The 23,459-nt window shown below is 39.3% G+C and overlaps 1 protein-coding gene across 6 annotated transcripts in view; it reads left to right on the top strand.

The window, feature by feature from the left end:
• GRIK2 (glutamate ionotropic receptor kainate type subunit 2) overlaps positions 1–23,459 on the top strand; it is a 581,178-nt gene that overhangs the window by 520,282 nt on the left and 37,437 nt on the right. For all 6 annotated transcript variants that reach the window (XM_034765974.1, XM_034765977.1, XM_034765972.1 and 3 more), the window contains one exon: positions 13,851–14,076. In XM_034765974.1, coding sequence (XP_034621865.1) covers positions 13,851–14,076 — 226 coding nt within the window. The remainder of the gene's footprint in view (positions 1–13,850; positions 14,077–23,459) is intronic.

Genomic DNA, 23,459 nt, shown 5'->3' with positions numbered 1-23,459 from the left:
ACCTCTGGCTGTATTACTGAGTCCTCAAATCATGGTTTAAAGACTTCAAGTTCCAGATAATGCACAGTTTACACTAAGTTAAACCTGAAAGTGACCGCATGCTGCAGAGGAAGGTGAAAACCACCCAACGTCTCTGCCAATCTGATCCAGGGGAAATTCCCTCTTGACCCCAAATATGTTGATCAGTTAGAACCAGAGCATGTGGACAAGACCCATCAGGCAGATACCTGGGAAGGAATTCTCTGTAATAACTAAGAGCCATCCCCATCTAGTGTCCCATCTCCAGCCACTGGGGATTTTTGCTACTTGTAGTCGCCGATGGGCCACATGCTATCATGGTATGGTGGGACAGCCTATCGCCTCCATAAACTTATCAAACTCAGTCTTCAAGCCAGTTACAGACTTTGTCCCCCCCAACCCTTCCCCTTGGAAGGCTGTTCCAGACCTTCACTCCTCTGATGGTTAGAAACCTTCACCTAATTTTGAGCTTAAATTTGTTGATGGCCAGTTTATATCCATTTTTCTTGTGTCCACGTTGGTGCTTAACTTAAATAACTCCTCTCCCTCCCTTGTATAGCCATGCAAAACAAATTGGTAAAGTTATTAGAACGTTATTCTTTATCTTTTCAGGTTGCTTTAATGGTCAAGCCAATGAAGAACAATAATATAATGCAAAGAAGAGATGTTGTGGTTCTTGTCAATATGACATTTAATATTGTTACTGTTTATAACAGTATTTTGGCTGCTTTTTCAGACTAAACTATTTTGAGGTTTAAAATTCATGTTGGACTGACAAGATAATACCTGTCTATAAACGATAAAGGGAGGACAGATTTGGGTTGAAAATAACACAAAGCCTAGAAGATTCCATAGAATCTAATCAAATAGACGTACAGTAGAACTGAATAAGTAGAATACAAATTAGTAGGGGTAAATTACTAGCATCCTGATCAGGAAAAGGATATGGAATGCACAATGCTGAGGCAGATCAAGGAAGTAACTAACTATGAAATGAAACAATAATAGTGGCTGCTTCAGGTTCCCACAAATAAAATGGTCAAATATTATTATTATTTATTACTATTAATGCCAAGCTTTTATATAGATCTTTTTCATCATTAGATGTTTGAGCACTTCACAAAAGAGTGGCAGTATCATTATCCCCATTTTATAGGTACAAATGTCACCAAGCTTTAGAGAAGCAATTTCTTCACAGCTTAAGCAGGTGCTTCTTGGATCGGCTTGTTTCTAGGGCACACAAGAGAGGAGCATTTCTTCGTACTTGCTCATGCTGATCTCTCCAGCGCTCAGCTGAGCTATTCAGTCTGGGAACTGCAGTCTCAGTTTAGCACTGCGTAACTCACAGCACTTGGGTCAAGAAGTAGAAATAGTTGGGCCAACACGTAATAGTGGCCACAATATAATTAAGCTGAATATCCTAAGAAGGATGGCTCCTAACCAAAACTAGCTCTTAATCACAGTAAAATTCAGAAAGGAGAATTTCAAATCAATGAGGATCCTAAAGCCAAAAGTGAGGAAATTAAGTAGCCTTTTTTCTGAGTCTAGGGATTTAAAACATACTTTACCAGAATCAGGGAGGCAGGCATACGTATCCCTAAACAAGAGCTGGTTGAAATTTTATTATTTTGGCGTTTTAATGAAAATATAATCCAAAAATTTGTTTCTTGGGGAGGGAAGGAAAAATCATTTGTTTTTATTGGTGTGGGGGGGGGGGGGGGGGGGGGGGGTTGACCCTTATTACTCTAAACAAAAATGTACAATGAAATTGCAAATTTGAGAGAGGTTTTTTTTAGCCAACCAGGTGTCATTTAAGGGTCATCCTGAATAGTAGATAATAAATTGAGGGCAAAGACATTGCAGAGAAGCTAAATGATTTCTCTGCATGAGCCTTTCCCACTAAGAATTTGGGAGAGAGGTCTATCCTTTGTATGTAAGGTCTAAGTCCAGAACAGTTCTTTTATAACACTTAGTAGGTATTTATTTAGTTGCTTCTTTGTTAGGCTATTTATAAAATGAGATCTTGTAGTTTCAATCTTTGTTCTCCTCGATCTAAAAAACGAAACAAAAATACTACACCAAATGTTTGGCATGTAAATCCATAAATATACACCTAAATAATAACCAACTTTTCAGTGGCTTCTGCACATCCCATTGACTTCAATGCTCAGAAAATCAGGCCACATTTGGGTATTTAAGTATGGATTTAGGTAACTAACTTGAGGGCACCAGGTTTGAAAATGTTTGCTATGAGTCTTACAAATTAAAATTTTACTGAATGCTAGGCGAGTTACATTTGATATTTTGAAATCTGAAAGAGTGGTGATAGTTTGACAACTGAATATCTGAAAAGTACTGAACAAATGGGAAAGTGAAGCAGATATTTTGGTAAATTTCCTGTAAGGAAGCAGAAGGTATAAGACTTAAATTTCCCCATGGCCTCTGTGACCTTGCACAGTTAATATTAACTTTGGGAGGTATTTTGAAGTAATATTTTAGAAATAATGGATATTTTGGGTTCACTAGTTATTTTTCATATTTTTAACCATCTTGATAAGGAAACTAGATATACCATCAAGTATTATTTATCGAAAAGTGGCAGTGACATATAAAGCCCGAGGTGAAGCTTGAATGATTATTTCTCTTGAATGCCAAGACATTTGCTAGTTTTAAAATTATATATCAAATGTTTTTTTTTATGGCAACCGGGTGGCTTAAGAAATTGGAAATGAGTTTATAGAGCCAGGGACCTTAGAAATAGTGATTAAAAAAATGATGCACATCATTGGTGACATACAATAGTTAACATCTAGCAACTGTTCAATGGCTGTTGTGAAATGAGTTAGTGGTGTCTCAGTACAGGTAGTTTTTGACTTCTGTTTACAGCAGGAAAAAAATATGTGAACTGGCACCATTTTTAGCATTCTCAGCAGAGGACAGATACTCAATATGGAGTATTCAGAAAGTGATTCATCCAGAAAATGGCTTCACTGTCACCCATGACAGGGAAAGGTGTTTGCATTGTTAGTGTCTGTACAATTCCTCTTCTCTGGCTACACAGAGAACTTTGTTTTTCAGTACTGCCCTCCAACACCTTTCATAATATTCAGCTTTCAAAAGCTAATTCTTTACTCCTGTTTGCAAGTGGTAAGGCTGGTTTGCTTGCGGTGCACATGTGACAATATAAACCAGAATAATGCTTTTGTGAGTTTAACATCACTCAGAGCTCAAGATGGAATTACAGAGTTATTAACAGAGCTATGTTATTTAATGGTGTCATAATATATGGAAACTAAGGAAACAGTAGCAAAGTGCAATTTGTAGAAGAAACTGTTAGTTTTCCTGTTCCTTCAAATGGTTTTTGTAATAACTTGTAGTCCTAAAAGATTACTTTGAGCAATACAGTTTGCAATGTTTTATAGTGAGTAATGATGGCATTTACTTTTATTACAATTGTTTGCTACACCTTTAGTTATTCTGCAATAAAATGATTTTAAAGCAGTTATTCAACAAGCAATTACTGAATAAGGACATATGTGCCATGAGGAATTATACATCTAATTTTCACATATGGAAAAATTAAAAAAATAAAATGAAGAACAGAATCACTTTTGGTGGGGAAAAAACATTAAATCATTATCATTTGAAATCTGCTCAGAAGAATGAATCAGTAATGCCCAGAAGAGCTTGAATTGTTTTGGCAATTAGGCTAACAAATGTATCAATTTAAATAACTTGCCAGCCCCTCAGACTGTCAGTCAGTAATTTCGTTTGCCATCGGTGTGATGCCAGATCAATAGCAAAATGACTTTTTGACATCTGGTTGACATACGTTTACTGACAGCTTAACAACAGAAACGGCATTATAGCAGTTCCCTGCAAGAAATGTCTATTGTCCTTGGCACGTCTGAAAATACTATATAATCATCAATACAATCAGTGTTTTGAGAACTGGCATAGCATTTATCAGTACGTGACATATTCATGAAACATATGATTTACCATACTGGATCATACCATTGGTTCCACAAGTCTGATATCCTAATTCTGACACTTGTAGAATGCTTCAGAGGAGTATGGCGGGGGGGGGGGGGGAGGAGGAGAAGAAATAATATTCCAAACCACTTGTGCAACATTCAATTTAGGAATAAAATTCCCCTGTGACTCCAGGTACTTTGGAGCCTGAGATTTAATTGCTTTTATCACATATTATGAGAAATGTATCGATGTAAAATAGTGTATTTAATACCTATTCAGACCCTCATCAACAGCAGTACAAAAATATATGGAAAATGTAGTTTCTTCAAAATTAACATTTTAATTGGGAAAATTTTGAGTTTTGCCAAAACTTTTTAGTGTTCTGTTGGTAAAATCAAAATGAAATATTTTTGGTTTTGGGTGATTGGACATGAATCTAAACATTTTGGGTTGTTGAACTGAATCAAAGCATTTTGTTTTGAGTCAGTTTGACACATACTTATATTTGATTATACTGCTCCAGTGCCTTGTGAAAGTTGATTTACTATTAGTTCTCCTAGCCGTATACACTCTAATGGCTCGGATGCTCTCTTAACTCACTTGTGCTTTGTACTGGAGTCTTACAATAAACTCTAATGTAGCATATGTTCTTGCCACAGAGGATGCTAATGTATCAACAAGTTGCCACACTCTAAATCTCCTTGTTTTGCTCTATGTGGTTCAATTTTAATATTATTTTAACCTAGCTTTTTTATGTTAATGATGATTAATTTTAACAGTCTATTTTCAGGCATTAGTCTACATGTAGGTCCTTAGAGAAAAAAGCTGCAACTGAGAAGAAAACCATAGACTGTAATTTTTTTCACCTTATGTCCCAAAATCTGCAGGGCAACCTGTAGCTGTGGAAGACGTGCCATTTTAGAATCAGGAAACACAATGCATGGTGCATACATTTTGACAGACCCTGCCCACCCCACATCTCACAACTTACTTCTGTCGCTTATATTTTTAACCTGCACGTAGTTTCTGTGACCAAGCTTGATATGAGCTCATATTAGCACTGCTTTTGCATCATTAATGTGCAACCAAATCCATTATTATGTATAGGTCAGCAGAGCATCCTAGCAAACTGGAACAAAAGTTTATTCATAAATACCAAAATCCGATGAGAATCAAAATCCCCAAATTTTGGACAGCTCTGATTATGGCCTCTGCCTTTGTCATGTCAGGGGCGGAGGCTACGTCCTGGCAATAGCTCCCAGAAACATTGTGTGATGAGAGGCAGAGTGACTACAAGAATGCAAGGGGAATACATGTAGCTGTGTGGTGGGGTAAAGCATACAGGCCACTAAGCTGGTTGGTGTATTCCTTCAGAATCAGGTGATTTTAAAAGCTGCAGTGTCCTTTATTGCAGTCTGTCATCCTAGACCTTTAAAATTCCTTTTTAACCTCTCAGTTGTTTGGAGGAAAGCAGCTCTTAAAATGTTGCATTGTCTATCACGTCAAATATGTTGTTTTAGGAGACTGAAGAAGCTTCAAGATAAAACTGCCAGAATTATTCCAAGGACTGACAGGCTTGCTAACAACAAACTGCTTTTCAGATCACTATAGTAGACTCCTCTACACCTTTGATATGAACTACATATGCCATCAGTCCGGTTTGCCTGAAATAACTGCAACGTTCTAGTGGCCAAGGTCAGACAATTACAGATAGAGACTCAGCTGTTCTCACCCAGCACATATGTTCCAGCATTGTTGGTAATTTATTTACTGCAATAAAATCAATGCTGAGTCCAAACCCCATCACTACAAAAAGACCCCTGATGTGGGCTTCTCTCAGACGGGGTACTTGTCAAATGTTTTTGCACAAGCTAATTTATGAGGAAATGCTGAAGATTATTATAGATTTTTAGCTGTACAATGTTTTTTTGGGTTTTTTTTTGGATGGCTTTAGCAACATGGCTGATGGGATGGAGCTGATTGGAAGAAACTATATAGAAAATCCTGTTTTGGTGGTATTAGATTTGTTTTGAGGGGATTAAGTGTGGACATCAATTAGTGCTGATGCTTATTCTACCCAGGTACAGAGTGGATAACCTGCTAATGGAACTTCAGTTCCAAGCACTGTGGAGATAAAAGCACAATATTTATTCCTAAAGACATTGGGCAGCAGGTTGGAAAATAAAGGTTACTGGTTTTGTTTTGTTTTAAATCGCTGAGGTCTTGAGCAGGGCAACTATGAGAGGCTATAAGTTTGAATCCTAGCACTCCTGATCAGTCTGTTTCAAATCTCAGCACGAGCTAAATCTTTCCAGCATAATGTGTAATAAACTTTATCACGAAATGTTGCATGAACAGTTGCTACACCAATATCGCAGCTGTGTGAGTGTTGCTATAGTTAAACATAGGTTGTTGTAATAAAGTCTCAGTCTGTCAGCTGTAAGTAAACTTTTCTTTGTCAGGATTTGTGGACTAAATTCTCAGCTTCATCTTTCAAGAGTGACACAAATAGTGACGACACTGTTGTCTCACTGCTTGTAGAAGGTGAGACTGTGTTTGGATATAATGGAGGCCAAGTATTCTCATGCAGAGTCCTAAATTCTAATTTGTATTTGACAGCAGGCAGAATGAACAGAGGTGAAGAATTCATTTGCCTTTCTAAAGCAATTTGAGTATAAAATATTCTTTAAAATTAGATGAAATTGTATTTGTCTAATGTGTTGCGTCTATTAATAAAACCTACGGCAGTGTAGAAAGCATCACCCTTAACTTGTCGTCTTTTATGCTCTTCTGTAGAAAGAATAATTGTGAATCTGGTAATAATCCAGATGATGATAATCTGATTTGCAAGGTAATAATGCAATAATCTGATATCCAAGAGAAGAAAAAATTCTGAAATTCATTAGTGATTTTCATGCTACAAAATTTTTACTTATTTCCAGGTAAAAATTGGCTAGTGAAATGTTGTCATTGCAGTACTTCAGCATTAACTATTAATTCATTAGCTTTACCTCTAACTACTTTCTTAAATATTAAATTTGCACTGTCTTTGGTTTCCTGAAACAAAAAGCCAGCACAGTTGGCGGCACAGTAAAATTTATTTTTCTCAGCACTTCATTTTTCATTCCCTGAAACTCCATTCTTGGCAGAAACACCTTTCCTACCTTTCTTCATTTGTGCTCTATGGACCATGAAAACTGCCGTTACAAAGGAGAGAGCGTCGTATGCACTGGTTTTATCGGTTTTGTGCTGATACAACAAAAACTAAATCGGCTGGTTCACTTAAGGGTTTACAGGCATCAGCAGTTCTGATTTAAAAAAAAAAAATGGAGGTCATGGAATCGAGGAGACCAGTCCGATAATGTGTAAGGGTGTCTTTCATCCTTTATACTTTTTCTTTAAGGCCTGAAGAAAATCTAGAGTCTGTTTTAGGTGACATGAAAATCAAGTGCAGGGCTAAAATGCAGTGTTACTTAAAAAGTTTTCTTTATCTCTTGATAATCTTCTCAGAAAACCTACTAACAGCAAGAACTTCATTTAAATGGACGTACTTGATCTGCTTTAGTGATAAACTGTAATTAAGCTAATTTAGTTCTAGCGCATTATCTTCTGTTAGTAGAAGAGTGTATGCTACTTAGTGTATCAAATATCAGAGATTACCCCATATACTTTACAAAAAGTACTGCAGTATTCTATTGTAGTGGTTCAAAGCTGCATCCTACACGTGTGAGTTCAGTGTTTAGAATGGTTACCAGCTTGAGTTTTGCACTGAAAGCGGGAATTTCAAACAATATGTTATGCCTGAAAAATACAGCATATCCTCTCCAGAATTACAGCACTTACTTTTGGAGTATAGAATTATTTATCTGAGATTTTACAAGTAATTTTATTAATTACTTTAGGTATTAAAAATGTTTTCCTTAAGAAATTAAGCACCTGGAACTTTGCCCTGTAGTGATACCTTGAGAGGGAGAGACATTACATGTTTTTCTTCTTCTGTCTTCAAATATTAGTTTAATTTAATCTGAGGCTACAATCACAAAGATGCCTTAGTCGTAATCGTATAGCTATTATTTCTTATTTGTATTACTATAGCTCCTAGCAGTCCTAAGGACCAGGGCCCCTTTATGCTAGGTGCTGTACAAACACAGAATAAGAAGAGAGCCCAAGCCACAAAGAAGTTATAATCTAAATATAAGACAAGAGAAAACAGATGGATACAGATCTACTAATTGGGAAGTACCAAGAAACAATGAGACAGTATTGGTTAACATGATAGCCAGCGATATCCGTGCATTTGTGGCCATTATGCATGGTGTCACTAAGGGTTAGAGTTAAGATTCTTTGGATGTACTAACTGTACACTTCCATACCTTAGCATGTTCAGATTTCTTTAGGAGCTAAGGAATTGATTCAGAGAACTGAAGTGTGAAAATGACTTAAGAAAAAAAACACTTTCCCCATATTAATAAAGAGTTGTCCATCAGCTCTACATATGAACTACAGTATTCTACAGGCTATTTTTCAAAGGGGTAGCAGCAGAAAATATTTTGTTTTTGTTGAAAGCTTCCTGCATCTTGCACAACATGGTAAATTGAAAGGTAATTGGAAACAGTTCTCACTATGCTTAACTGTGAATTACATGTGAAGTGAACGGCCCTGATAGAAGTGGGCATTCCTGAGTTTATCATTCTTCTCTTCCGAGCTCAAACAGAAGTTATGGGCTTGATGCAGGAATTACTGGGTGAGGTTCTCTAGCCTGTGTTAGGCAAGAGGTCAGATTAGATTATTGTATTGGTCATTTCTGATTGTGTAATCTATGAATCTAGGGCCTGATGAAAAGAGACTTTTGAACATTCAGAATGCTGTGCTCTTCAAAACAAAGGACAACGCTCTTTTGAAATCAGTGACAAATGGAGAACACAGAAGAATAATTACCATATCATTTCCCCAGTGATGCAATCTCTTGAGCCTATAGGCGTCTCCTTTTGCATTTAAGTATAAACTCTTGGGGCCTAATTCTCATTTACATTAAGGCCCCTTCACAATGTAAAAGGCCTTGGTTTAAAAGAATTAGATCCTTGTGATTTTTTTTTTTAAGCGAGAAAATGAGGATGTACGTAATATCCCTGATCTGCCCACCCAACTTTTAAGAATTAGGGAAGGTTTCATAAGTGTAGCTGAGGCTAGGAAGTTGCCCATTACATTTAAAAGTTTTAGATGTTAAAAACTACAATTTGATATAACTAAAGCACTCTTTGTACATATTGTTATAATTACAAAAGAGGAACAATGCATCAGTTCTTGCACCGCACACTTTTGCTGTCTACTCTTCTACTCTTGCCCTCACTAATACATTGTTTGATGTTGTGTACCTACCATATCCTGTGCCTTTCCTTTGATCTTTATTTATTTTGGCATTCTCCCTTGCCATCATACAGCATCCTCATAGTTCCTCCTTCCCACCTGTTTCATTCCATACTCTTGCTGTGCTGCAATATTTGTCTTTTCACTCCAACACTTCAGTATATAGCAGGAACATTGTATTAGTAAAGACACTGCTTCCCATTCCAGCCTTTGCAGACGTGCATAGCAATAGGCTAACTCGAAGGCTTCACCATTCTTATGTTCATGATCTCTGACACTGTTGTCTTCAAATGATCTTTAATTTACGAGTACTGAATACACCATTGGCAGCTGCCTCTGGATGTCATTGTGATTGCTGCCATCTCCATGCACCAGGAAGCTGAACTTCTTGATTTTTCTTAACATCTTCATTTCCAATTTTCGTGCTTGTTTGGATGGGCTGCAATGTTTCCATTGCCATCTTCTCTTTTGTATTCCAGTGTAATACAAATTTCACAAAGTGTAGGCAGCTGGTTTTATTAGTCACTGAATATCTCCTGCATTACTATGGGAGCACAAGCATAATAAATCTTGTCACCACAGGTTATCCCATCTAGACATCACTTCCAGTGGAGATAGTGATTTTCATTTAGGTCAGAAATGATGTGCTAACCAAAAACAACATAATGCACTTCACCAATGGAACCCATAAGTCAATTCATCCTATTTGCTCACAAATAAGTAAAAATGGAAGCATAATATAAATTTCAGAATCTGCTTCCATCAGTATGAATGTCACAATCATCAGCACCAGAAGCAATAAGTAGTGTCATTCTCCTTAGTTCCATGTCAAACCAGCCTGTGATGATTTTGATTGTTATGGCTTTTGGATATAGAGACTATACAGTAGTTCACTAAATACAGGGAAAAAATCATTTGTGATTTGTTTGAATCAAAAGATATTTTGTCTGTGTCAAAAGGTTCCCTGTTGTGTCTAGAACACATCCCAAGTCTCTGCCTTACAATATTAAAATACAGTAAATATATGATCTAGTGTTCATTTGTAGGCAGTCTATTTTTCTTGGCATCACTTCAACTCTGATCTTTATCTTTTCTAGGATGAATAGAAACAGTACAAGGTTTTTTTTATTATTTTTTTGTTTTTGTCTGCATGAGAAATGAATTCTGTAATTCACACTATATTCAGAGCTACATATTTTGATAGGTGAAGAGTGTCTTTCACTAATTACCGAGATATTGCTACATCTTCCATGTAACCTCACAAATCATGCATAAAATGTTGATGCATGCATACATTTGTTTTAATGATTCCAGCAAGCATGCCATCTGTGACCCTAGGCACCCCTGTATTCACATCCTACACACTGCTACAATATTTGTACAAAATATACCTTGTGAGATATCATCTGAAAGCATTGTAAAATGCATGTGTTAACACTGTATGTGAAGTTATGAAGTCCCTGTGTTTGATGTTCCTAGGACATGTTTAAGACCAGAAAGCCTAGCATAGGTAAACTCGATAAACAGCTTTGTCCTAGACAAAGGAATGTAGGTTCACCCCAATTTACATATTAGCAGTAAATAAAGCCATTCAGCTGAATCAATGAGGATTATCCTGATCCTGAACTAGAGAGACAGAGAATTAACATGGCTCCCGCAGCCCAGAAAGACACAGGAGACTGAATCCCCAGGAGACCTTCCAGACTTGTAAGACAAAGTCTATCCCTTTGGGGATATAAGGTACACAGAGAGAGAGAGAGACTTCCTTGATCTGTCACTTTAGGAGACAAAGAAACCAAGCAATTTTATGTCTGAATTGGGTCCTGGCCAGTAAAAAGCTAAAAGAAAAACTGTGGGTAAAAGAATCCATCTTGAACAAAGATTGTATCTTGCTAGATTAAGTTTTAGACTTTTAAATGTGTGTTTTAACTTTTATATTCTTGTAACCATGTCTACCTTTATCACTGTTACTTCGTATCACTTAATCCTTCTCTTTTTAAAAGTACATACTTTTACTTTAAACTAATTCAGTGCTGTGTTTGAAGGGAAAGGCATAGTCACTCCAGTTAAATTAATAAATTATGATGTACTGATTCTTTAACAGAGCAGCAAACTTAGTATCTTCTTTGAATGCACAGTGGTAGGGGCTGTGCCGAGAAATATCTCTGAGGAGCTTGGTGGCTGGAGTGCTCTGATTGTTACCTGCTAGGCAAGGTTTGGGCCGGCAGTTGGAGTTTTCTGGTGAGGAAGACAGACTGGTGTGGTAGGGAGTTGACACACTGTCTAATTGCCAGCAAAACTCACTCTTGTTGAGGCAGAGAGGTAACAGTGGCTCACAACCCTGGGTATTCCCAACATGATGTTACACAATCTTAGCCAGAAGTTTTGTTCTGCTTTCATTTTATTCACTACCTTAGTCCTTAGAGGTGTTAGTTCCTTTTCAGATGTGGCTGGGACTTCTTCCCAGCTGATTAAATCAGTCATCTTTTCCATCTTAGTGTAGAAGTTATCTGTGTATTCTCTCCATTGTTGAGTCTCTTGTATATTTCTACATGCTGTAATACTTCAATAGAGCACAACAGTTTCCATTTTTGACACGTTTTCATCCTAGTGATTGTCTTTCACTTTATTCTCTCCTACTCTTTATTTGGCTTCCTCCTCAGCTCCCACAACCCCAATGTATCTCATGGTTTGCCAAAGTTGTTCTCTGTACCAATTTTTCAGTGTTGTTCACTTTATTCCACAGTGGCTAAAAATATTGTTTTCTGCACTTAGGGTAAAGCTTGAAAGAATTAAATGGTGATATGGGCACTTTGGAGAGTTTTGCAGTAATTGGAAAACATTGGTTTTCCCTCTTTTCTGTATGATATAATAATTTTGATTCCCATCGAACTGATGTACAGGGCTCAAGTGCATTCTCTTACACTGTAATATTGATATAAAGTGTTTGTAAGAATCATTTGATTCTCAGACCAAAATCAATGAATAAGAGACTGTTTGTTTCTTCTATTCCATGTCTCCACATCATATTCTTATCCACAACCTTTTTCTTCACTTTCACACTGAAACCTTCTGCAATCAACACCATATCATGTTTTGGCACAGTATCAGTGAGCTCTTGCAGATGGATGTCAAACTTGTCAATTTTATTAGCGTTGACTACTGGAGTTAGTTCACATACTTGAATGACAGATGTTCTGAAGTCCCCAAGCAGATTGAAATAAGCCTTGGATTCTATCTCAGCAGGGATACAAACTCATCCTTATTCAGAATAAATGTTCCCCTTTCTATCCCAAGTACACCACTAATTCTCATTTGGGGCAGAAGTTACGGCTGCCAGTCAGCTGAACTTCAGAAAGATCTGCAGTGTCAATCTTTGCCCAGTGTCTCTCCCAGAGCTGAAATTAGAGTTATGCTTGGGGTTGACATTAACAGATAAGAGACTCCCTGAAGAATCTGGTTATTCTAGTCTATGTGGTAGGGAGTTGACACACAGTCAACAGATATAGTCTGCTATATCAGATTTCTACTCTTGTCTTATTGGCTAGGTGTTGGCATTACAGCACATCTCCTAATGATAATCTTGGTCTGGGACATTCTTGGATGAAGGTGAGGGTTACACAGTGCAATAAAGTAGGACTCCTAATACATATTTAGTGGTTTTCATCCCTAAATCTCAAGTGCTTTAACAAAGTATAATACATATTATCAGCCTTATTTTACAGAAGTGGCAAAGTGACTTGTCTAAGGTCACATAGCAGAACTGGATATAAAACTCTGGTCTGGTTTCTCACAGTCCTATCTCCACTTAACTATACCATTTCCTGTGAATACTCAGTGAATGAAGCAACAAATAAGGGGCATGATAGGCTTAGTTCTTTGACACATAACAAAACAGTATTATCGATAAAGTTTGTAATGATATATTTGGCTAGAAGTTCCCCTCAGATTGTTGTTACAGTGTACTGTGGACCAGAAAGCTGCCACCCTCCATCCCAGAAGTGATTGAATTTCCGTGGTCTTTTATTATTATACTGTCATTTATGAAGTGTTTTGAGATCCTTCAAGATGTCAGATGCTGTCAGTTTTTCAAAAGAGCTCCGCAACTGTTTAGGCATCAAAATAAGGGTCAGACTTTCAAAAATGTCAAGCGACCAAAAGTATTGTTTGTGATACTTACAGTCAGAAGTGAAATCTTGGCTCTCTTGAAGTCAGTGGAAGTTTCTTCCATTAACTTCAGTGGTGCCAGGACTTCACCCTTGATTTTTTCAAAGAACCAAGCACCCCATGTGATCAATGTTTTTGAAGGTTTGGCTAATTATGTTGGTGTCTAAATGGGAGTAGAGTTCTTTTGGAAATCTGTACCCTATATAGATAAAGTATTAAATGGATACAATTATTTATAAAAATACTATGTTAACTAGCTTTTTCTACTTTGTCATAAACGTATTCATGTTAATATTGTATTTTAATATTTTATGTTTCAGAAATCAAAAATCTCCACTTATGACAAGATGTGGGCCTTTATGAGTAGCAGGAGGCAGTCGGTGCTTGTCAAAAGTAATGAAGAAGGCATCCAGCGTGTACTCACCTCTGATTATGCCTTTCTAATGGAATCCACAACCATTGAGTTTGTCACACAGCGGAACTGTAACCTAACACAGATTGGAGGCCTGATAGACTCAAAAGGTTATGGCGTTGGAACTCCCATGGGTAGGTTATATGTCAACCATTTGTTCTGTGCTCATTAATCTTAGCTGCAGTGATAGCACAAAAAAGCTCCAGCATACAATATTGTTGCTCTCTGTAAACTACAAGCAGTTTTTCTCCCCCTGCCCCCAACTAAGTAAACATACCGTATTATATTAACACAATTTATGGATCTAGTTTAACTTAGAAAAGGATGTCTTGGTTACCCTAAAAAAATGATAGGAAGTTTGCATGTATAATGCCTGTGCTCTAGAAGGGGTATGCAAATTCAACTAAAGGAAATACTTATCTTGACAAGAACTTGATCTCTTAAAGTATTTTTTGTATTTATGGTATAGCATAAATTATGTAGTTGTAGTGCAGTGACTGCACAGGCAGATGTGGTGGGCATTCATAGTTCTGCTATATAGAAAAGTATAAGTATCGAGTCCCCTAAGATTATTGGGGAAACAGTCATAATAGTATGTTATACATAACCTCTGGACAAAAAACAACAAACTAAAACTTTCTGTATCTGAATTATGGAGCTGTGATTGGAATTCCTAACCCTGCAATCAGTTCCTGAGTAAAGTCCCATTGAGTTGATATAAGGACCTGATTTCAGGACTGGGGGCTTAGATCACAATTTAGTAAGTACCTAAGCATGTGCTTAAATCCCATTGAGCTATGTTGATGTACATGAGCTGAAGATCTAGCCCTTAGATTTTAGAGAAGACATCTTTTTAAATGGACTAAGGAATTAGTGCTATACAGAGGCAAAGGGTATGTTAGAAGCATGGAATGATCTGCTTGAAAGAACAGTATTTTGTCCTACTTTTAGTTTATTTTTATATCAAGAATTTCGTCATTTTGACATTGGAATGAGCATGTCCTATGTTTTTTTTTCTCTAACATGACCTACAAATATCATTTATTTTACCTGTATTTAAAGCATACTGTAAATCACCTTCTGGGGGAAATTGTCTACAATACTTTAAGTCAAGAAACACTAGCATAAGGAAGGTTAAGAAGAGAAAGTTATTGGAAGGTCTTGCAAAGAAAAACTAGCTAATATTACCAGGCAGCTTCACCTATGGAGGTTTTTTTTTTTATATAATTTTAATATAACTACTCAGACATATTAATAGCATTATAGTTTCAGTGATTGCAATAAGTGAATATGATTGCAATGGTACCCTGTGTGAAAATCATAGTTCTGTATATTCCACCCTGGTTCTGACTCTGGGCTCCTGTTCCTTGCTACTGATTCCTGCTCTAACCACTAGACCCAACTCCTTCCCCATTCACTAGGCACAGCCATCCATGTCCCAGTCTCTGACTGTCTGAGCAGAACCAAACCCCATAAACAATAAGGGAAGTACAGTATACAGTGAGCAATGATCTTCTAAAGGTCAATATCTCTCTGCTGGAGATAGTGGGAGCCCTATGGATCTGCATGCCCAGATTGCTGCCCTACAGGCATAGAAGGCGGTCCTGCAAGCTCAAGCCTCACTGACTTCAGCTCTTATCCCCACTCCCACTATAAAGTTCAGTGGCAATCACAACAAGTTTCATGGCTTCCTAAAGCAGGGTCAGTTCCTATTTCTGCTACGTCCTCAGTTGCATCCTACTGACCACCTCCAATTGGGATTAAATATCAGCCTGCTTAGCAGGAAGGGCCTGGCTTGGGCATCTTCACTTCTGGAAAAATCAAGCCAACTTCTGGGACAATCTGAGGATTTTGTCTGAGCTATGGTGGTGATTTTCAATGATCTTCAATCTTCAGTTGCAAATATACAATTGGAGAACTCTCATAATGAGCAGGCATTTAGGCAACTGGACATTTCATTGGAGTCCAGATGTTTTTCTCATGTTGCAGTAGGAACACCAGCCAGTTACTAAATATGCAGCAGAGTTCCAATTTGTGGTACGAGACACCTAGTAGAACAGGCCACCCAGTATTCTCATTTCTGGCTCAGCCTCAACAATAATATTAAAGATGAACTGGCCTGGGTGTAATTCAGCCTGGATGCTGTAGTTGACTCATGCAGCAAGATGGATGACTTCCTGACCAAATCCCACCAAGAAAAAGAATTGTTCTCCTGGACCTTGCTGGCTCTGCTGACACCACACCCATTATTAGTCACTTCTCTGTCACCCAAACTAATGGAAGTTGATAGGGTCCAGCCCTGCGTCTCTAATGGGCATCTCTATTCTGCAGCCTGTGCCTATATTGTGGGGAAACAGGACATTTTGCATCAAGTTGCCCTACCAAGGTCTGATCTGTGCCCTGGTCAAGAAATCCCAAGCCCCAACCCCAAAAGGGGGGGTCTAGGCTAGACTGGAACCCTTCCTTCTCCCCACAAGTTTGCACCAATATTTGTTCATCAGTACCCTGGGGATGGCCAATCAGCATCCAACACCTCTCCAACTCTGGCACTCTGCCATGCCCTACACCAACCTAGAGATTTGGGTGTACTCAAGTGTATCAGGCAATTTCATGGATCTGGAGTTTGATCAAGCACACCATAACTCCACCAAGCGAAAGGATTTCCACCCCGCTCCCATGAGTTAGTGGAGTCCATAGGCAGGTCACTTCTTTCATTGGTACCAGTCACCCACCAGACAGCTCCTTTACAGGAAACTACACTTTGAGGCCACCGATAAATCTTTGGGCTAACTTGTGCACTGCATTCCTCAGTTGTCCTTGGCATCTCCTGGCTTGTCGCCCATAACTCGCTCATGCACTTGCAGTCAGGCATGGTAAGTTTTGACTCCCATTTTACTTAAAATCTTGTTTCCAGAGAGTCAACCCAGGACCAGCAAACTTTTATGGCTTACTCAGTCAGCCAAAGAATTCAGAGACACACAGAGAGAATCCAAAATGGGAAATGACTGCCTAGGAAGGAGTACTGCAGAAAGGGGTCAGAGTGGATCACAAGCTAAATCTGAGTCAACAGGCTAACACTGTCACAAAAAAAAGCAAACATTATTCTGAAATGTATTAGCAGGAATGTTGTAAGCAAGACACAAGAAGTAATTCTTCTGCTCTACTCTGCAGTGATACAGCCTTAACTGGAATATTGTGTCCAGTTCTGGATACCACATTTCAGGAAAGATGTGTACAAATTGGAGAAAGTCCAGAGAAGAGAAAAAAAATGATTACAGGTTTAGAAAACATGGCCTAAAAGGGAAAATTGAAAAAAAAAATTGGCTTTGTTTAGTATAGAGAAGAGAAGATTGAGGGGGGACATGATAACACTTTTCAAGTACATAAAAGGTTGTTACAGGGAGGAGGGTGAAAAATTGTTCTTGTTAATGTCTAAGGCTATGACAAGAAGCAATGGGCTTAAATTGCAGCAAGGGCAGTTTAGGTTGGACATTAGGAAAAAACTTCCTAACTGTCAGGGTGGTTAAGCGCTGGAATACATTGCCTAAGGAGGTTATGGAATTGGCGATTTTTTAAGAACAGGTTAGATAAACACCTATCAGGAATGGTCTAGATAATACTTAGTCCTGCCTCTTGAGGTCCCTTCCAATACTATGATTTTATGATCTAATTCTATGAAAACCAGAAGAAAAGATTCATTTGCCCCTCCATATCCCCAGCGGGGGCTTTGATTTTCTTAGTGGCAAGGAAAGATTACTGAGCTTTTAACCAGCACCCTTTACTCTGTTCTGCCAAGGTTTTCACAAAATTGGACCTCCACAGAGATTATAATCTGGTGAGGAGCAAGAAAGAAGATGAATGGAAAATCACTTTCTATACCAGATATGGCCATTTCAAGTATTTGATCATGCCATTTGGGTTATGCAGTGCATGGCAACCTTCCAGCATTTCATAAATGACATCTTTAGGGACATGCTGGACCAATTTGTCATTTACCTGGATGACTTCTTCATTTTTTCTGAAAGTCAGGTCCTCCACAATTATCATGTGTGTACTGTCTTGGACAGATACTGCCAAAACTACCTCCACACGAAGTTCAAGAAATGTGACTTCAATGAGGACACAGTGGAATTCTTTGGGCTATATTGTCTCAGCTGAGGGACTTACCAGTGAGTGGTGATATCTGACTTTGCTGCATCCAAGGATGCACACTGGGTGCAGTAATTCCTGGTGTTTGCCAATTTATACAAGCAATTTATTAAAGGATTCTTTTGTCTGGTTGCACCCATAACAGCACTTCTACAAAATGGAGCACACTTCTCCTAGTCTATGGAGGCTCAGATGGCCTTTGATTGACTGAAGAGGTCATTCACCCCAGCTCCCATTCTTATTCACTAAAACCCACTAAACCATTTACAATTGAGGCTGATACCTCAAATTTTGCCACCAGTGCAGTTTTGTCTCAACATGCGGGCCCCCACAACCAAATATACCTTTGTGCCTTTTCTTATTGGAAGCTAATCCCTGCTGCTAAAAATTACAAGGAGCTACTGCTATCAAGGTGACTTTCAGTGAGTGAGCACCACCTCCTAAGAGGAGCCTGGAACCTGGTCCAAGTTATGACAGACCACAAGAACCTGGAGTAGCTACAGACTGCTAGAGCCCTTAACCAATTCTAGATCCACCAGTCCCTCTTCTTTACTCACTTTGACTTTCTGGTAACCCACCGGTTCTCAAATTGTGGGTTGGGACCGCATTTTAATTGGGTCGCCTGGGCTGGCTTAGCTTGCCTGGGGCCTGGGGAAGATGCCAAAGCCCAAGGGCTTCACCTCTGAGTTGTGGGGCTCTGGTTACCGGTCCCTTGCCTGGGGCTGTAGCCGTTGGGCTTCGGCTTTGGCCCCCCCACCCGGGACATCTGGGCTTGGGTGAGCTCAGGCTTAGGTCACCCTTTCTGGGGTCATGTAGTAGTTTTTTTGTTGTCAGAAAGAGGTTGTGGTGCAATGAAGTTTGAGAACCCCCAGTTACCTATCACCCAGGGATAAGAAATGGGAAGGCAGATACCCTAGGCCTCAAATTAAATGCCTCGACCATAGGGAAAAGCCATCTGCCACTATGCTTAAGGAGTCCAACATTGTCAACAGGACAGTTAACAGCAGTCTGACATTCCATCCGCTCCCTGATGACCCATTCACAACCCAAATCTGCCAGACCCTGAATGATGCAGGTATCTATACTGACTCTGAGTTCCAATTACAGAATGGCCTCCTCAAATACAACCCTTGCGATAGTGTTCCAATGGGATAACTTAGGTTTCAGTCATTGAAACTATGCTATGTTTTGTGGCTTGTGTGCCATTTGGGCTAATTCAAGGCCTGGAATCTGGTTTCAAGATTCTATAGGCCTATGAGTTTCCATCGAGGCTTATACAGGGTCCTGTAAGCTCTGTGCTTGCACCAAGAACCTAGGATCAAAAATCCTAGATCTCTTCCAGCCTCTGCCCATGCCTCCATAGCCTTGGTCTACTATATCAATGGACTTCATTATAGAACTGCCATTTTCCCAGGAACACTTGGTAATCCTGGTTGCTATCAACCTCCTAAGAAAGATGTCACCCTTCATCCCATGTTGTGCTGTTCCTAAAGCACAAGAGATGGTTTCACTCTTCTTGGAAAATGTCTTCTGTTACTATGGGTTACAAAGAGGCATTATATTGTAGTGGGGACCCCAGTTCACCTATTGATTCTGTTGGGAATTTCTCAAACTCCTTAGGGAGACTTCTCAAGTCTATCACCCAATTTTGTGCTATTCTGAATTTGCATATAAAAATCCAATCCATACCTCAACTCAACATAGCCAATTCTTTGCAAACTATGGCTTTCACCCCAATTTCCGCTCAGACTTACCAGTAAGTTCCACAGTACTGGCTATCACAAATTTAGTTTCCCACCTACACCAAGTGCACTGGGAGTTCACGGAACACTTGCAGACCACCAAAGAAGTCTATAAACACCACATTGACCAAGACAGTCAGGTTGCCCCACTCTGGTCATAGGGGACAAGGCATGGCTTTCTTCCCAAAACCTTAAATCAAGCAGTGTATCCGCCAAACTAGATTACCAATACCTGGAATCCTTGAAGATCCACCTTGTCTTTAACATTTCACTTTTAAAGCTCCGCACTGAGAATCCATACCCAAACTGCTCCAACCTGCCACCACACATAACAATCCATGGACAGGAGGAGTACTTGGTCCACTGGATTCTTGACTTTCAGTGAGTTAGAGGAAGTCTTCAATACTTGGTGGACTCAGAATGTTACAGTCCAAATGAGCAGTCTTGAGAACCAGTAGAGAACATCTAGGTCCTGGACCTATTGTGAGTTTCATCAGAAGTACCCAACAAACCAGGCCCAAAGGTGTTCGCAAGGGAAGGGTGTGGTCAGGAATCAGGGCCTACAGCAGAGCCACTCTCCAGGTAACCTAATGCGCATAACTGGCCTATAGGAGACATCCTGATTGCCCACACCACCTGATTGGTGGGAAAAATCAGCTGACAGGCTCTTAAGCCCAGCAGCAGCAGCAGTTTGGCAACTGCTGAAATTTATAGATAGGCAAAGGAAGAAAAATGCTGCTTGAGGGTTTGATTTAAAGATTTTTCTTTTGTATATTTTGACGTGTGATGGTGATAATTTGTGTTTTAAAAGTTATAATTTCAGTGTCTATTCTCATTAAATAATTGTCTGACCCCCCCCCCACAATTTCCTTCAACTGTGAAAATTGAAATAAAAAATGTACTTAAAGCCCATGATCTTGCACAAATGTGAAAATTTAAATCGATACAAAATTTAAATGTTTAAAAATAAACACATCATAGAAATTATAACAAAATAAAAATCAAATTCTGCCAAGTCTAGCTGTATTCCATAATAAACCTCAACTTTATCACTTTCAGGTCCTGATCTGACCTGTCATAATAAGTTTCTCCTTTCTGTTGCAAGTCCCTCTGTCTATCAAGAGGAGTTGGGAATGAGAACAAAATTACTTTGATGCTTGAGTTCCCCCTCCGGGAGACACTGTTTCTGCAGCTGTTGGGCTTTCAGGGGCAGCCCTTCTTTCTCCCCTGCTGCTCTTACACCACTTTCATTGCTGGTTTCCCAACTGCCTGTTCTGTGCATCTCAGTGCAGCAGAGGAGGAGAGCTGGGGGCTGCTAGAAGGAAGACTGAGCAAGAGGGAGCGGGGGAAAGAGGCAGCTTGGACACAACCAACAGCAGCTTCAGCCTCTATTTGGCAGAATTAAGCATCAGAGCAGGTCTGAGGTGGGAGTGAAAAAGTAGCTTTAGGCTACCTCAGGGATTCACTGATCCTGGGGCTGTCAAGGAGCCAATTTAACCCCTCTTCCAAATTGGAGCAGCCTCAGAGATACTGTAAGTTGTGCTCTGCTGATCAGAGCTCCAAAGGGACTGCTGGATCATATCTTTTAGAAAAACATCCAGTCATGATTTAAAAATCCCCCACAAGCCTTGGTAAATTGTTCCAATGATTAATTACTCTCATTAAAAATTTATGCCTTGTTTCCAGTCTCAATTAGAGTACCTTCAAATTCCAGCCATTGGATTGTGTTAGACCTTTCTCTGCTAGACTGAAGAGCCCATTACTAAATATCAGAGGGGTAGCCGTGTTAGTCTGGATCTGTAAAAAGCAACAAAGAGTCCTGTGGCACCTTAAAAACTAAAAGATGTATTGGAGCATAAGCTTTTGTGGGTGAATAGGGTATAGCTAGGGGGGAAGCGGGGCAGCGGCCTCTCCCCCACTGAGCACAAGTGGCACCTTGCCAATTTCTTGGTGCCTTTTTACTCATCCAGGGGAGTGATCAAAAAAAAAAAAAAAGGCACCACCCGCTGTGACGCTTTTATTTTACTCACCCGCTGTGGCGCTTTTACTCTTCGGCGGCTCTTTGGCGGCGAGACCTTCACTCGCGCCGGGTGTCTTCGGCGGCACTGAAGGACCCGGTGCTGAAATGGTGTCGAAGACCCACGAAGCGAGTGAAAGTCTTGTCGCTGAAGTGCTGCTGAAGACCCAGAGTGGCTCTGGGTGAGTAAAATAAAAGTGTCACAGCGGGTGGTGCCTTTTTTTTTTTTTTTTTGATCACTCCCCTGGATGAATAAAAAGGCGCCAAGAAATTGAGAAGGTGCCACTTGTGCTCAGTGGGGGAGAGGCTGCTGCCCCACTTCCCCCCTAGCTATGCTACTGGATTCCCATTAAAATGCATATTGTTTGCTTCTGCCCAGTTTAGTTCTGTATTCGTGACCTGTCCTCTTTATTATTTACCACCACCCCCAATTTTTGAGTCATCTGCAAACTTTATCAGTGATAATTTTATGTTTTTCTTCCAGGACATTGATAACAATGTTAAATAGCATAGAGCCAAGAACAGATCCCTGCGGGACTGCTCTAGAAACATACCTGCTCACTGACAATTCCCCGTTTATAATTGAGAGCTGTCAGTTAGCCAGCATTTAATCCATTTATTGTGTGCCATGTTCATTTTATATCATTCTTGTTCTTTAATCAAAATGTCATGTGGAACCAAATCAAATGCCTTACAGAAATCCAAGTATGTTACATCAACACTATTACCTTCATCAACCAAACTTTTAATCTCATCCAACAAAAAGATATCATTTTAGTTTGACAATATCTATTTTCCATAAATCCATGTTGATTGCCATTAATTGTATTAACCTCCTTTAATTCTTTTGTAATTGAGTTCCATATCTGCCCCTCCATAATCTTGCCTGCGCTTGATGTCAGACTGACAGGCCTATAATTACTCATGTCATCCCGTTTACCCTTTTACCCTTTTTAGATATTGGCATAACATTAGTTTTCTTCCAATCTTCTGGAACTCCCCCAGTGCTCCAAGACTTATTGAAAATCAACATGAAAGGTCCAGCAAGCAGCTTCGGCAGCTCTTTAATAACTCTAAGATGCAAGTTATCTGGACTTGCTGATTTAAAAATGTCTATATTTAGTAGCTTCTGAGCTCAGATGCAACTGCCTCCTGAGATATGCAATTGCTGGTGACTCCCAAATTATTTGAAGAGTTATTACTAGAAGGGTAAAATATTAAATGCTGGCAACTATGGCCACTCTATGGACCTGACTTCTCACTGTAAAACTGGAGTAACACATTGGCAAATCATACACATATAGTAACAGGTTTCAGAGTGGTAGCTGTGTTAGTTTGTATCAGCAAAAACAACAAGGAGTCCTTGTGGCACCTTGGAGACTAACACATTTATTTGGGCATAAGCTTTTGTGGGCTAGAAGCCACTTCATCAGATTCATGAAGTGAAAAATAAAGGAGCAGGTATAAATACATGAAAGGATGGGGGTTGCTTTACCAAGTGTGAGGTCAGTCTAACTTAATTGTAAACTTGATTTCAGTGGAGCAACACTGGGATAAAACTGCAGTAACATAGAAGTGAATCAGGCCCTGTATGTTTTGTGTAAATACA

This window comes from Trachemys scripta, chromosome 3, assembly GCF_013100865.1.
Source record: "Trachemys scripta elegans isolate TJP31775 chromosome 3, CAS_Tse_1.0, whole genome shotgun sequence".
NCBI classification, from domain to species: Eukaryota; Metazoa; Chordata; order Testudines; family Emydidae; genus Trachemys; species Trachemys scripta.
This window is presented reverse-complemented; position numbering and strand designations above follow the sequence as displayed.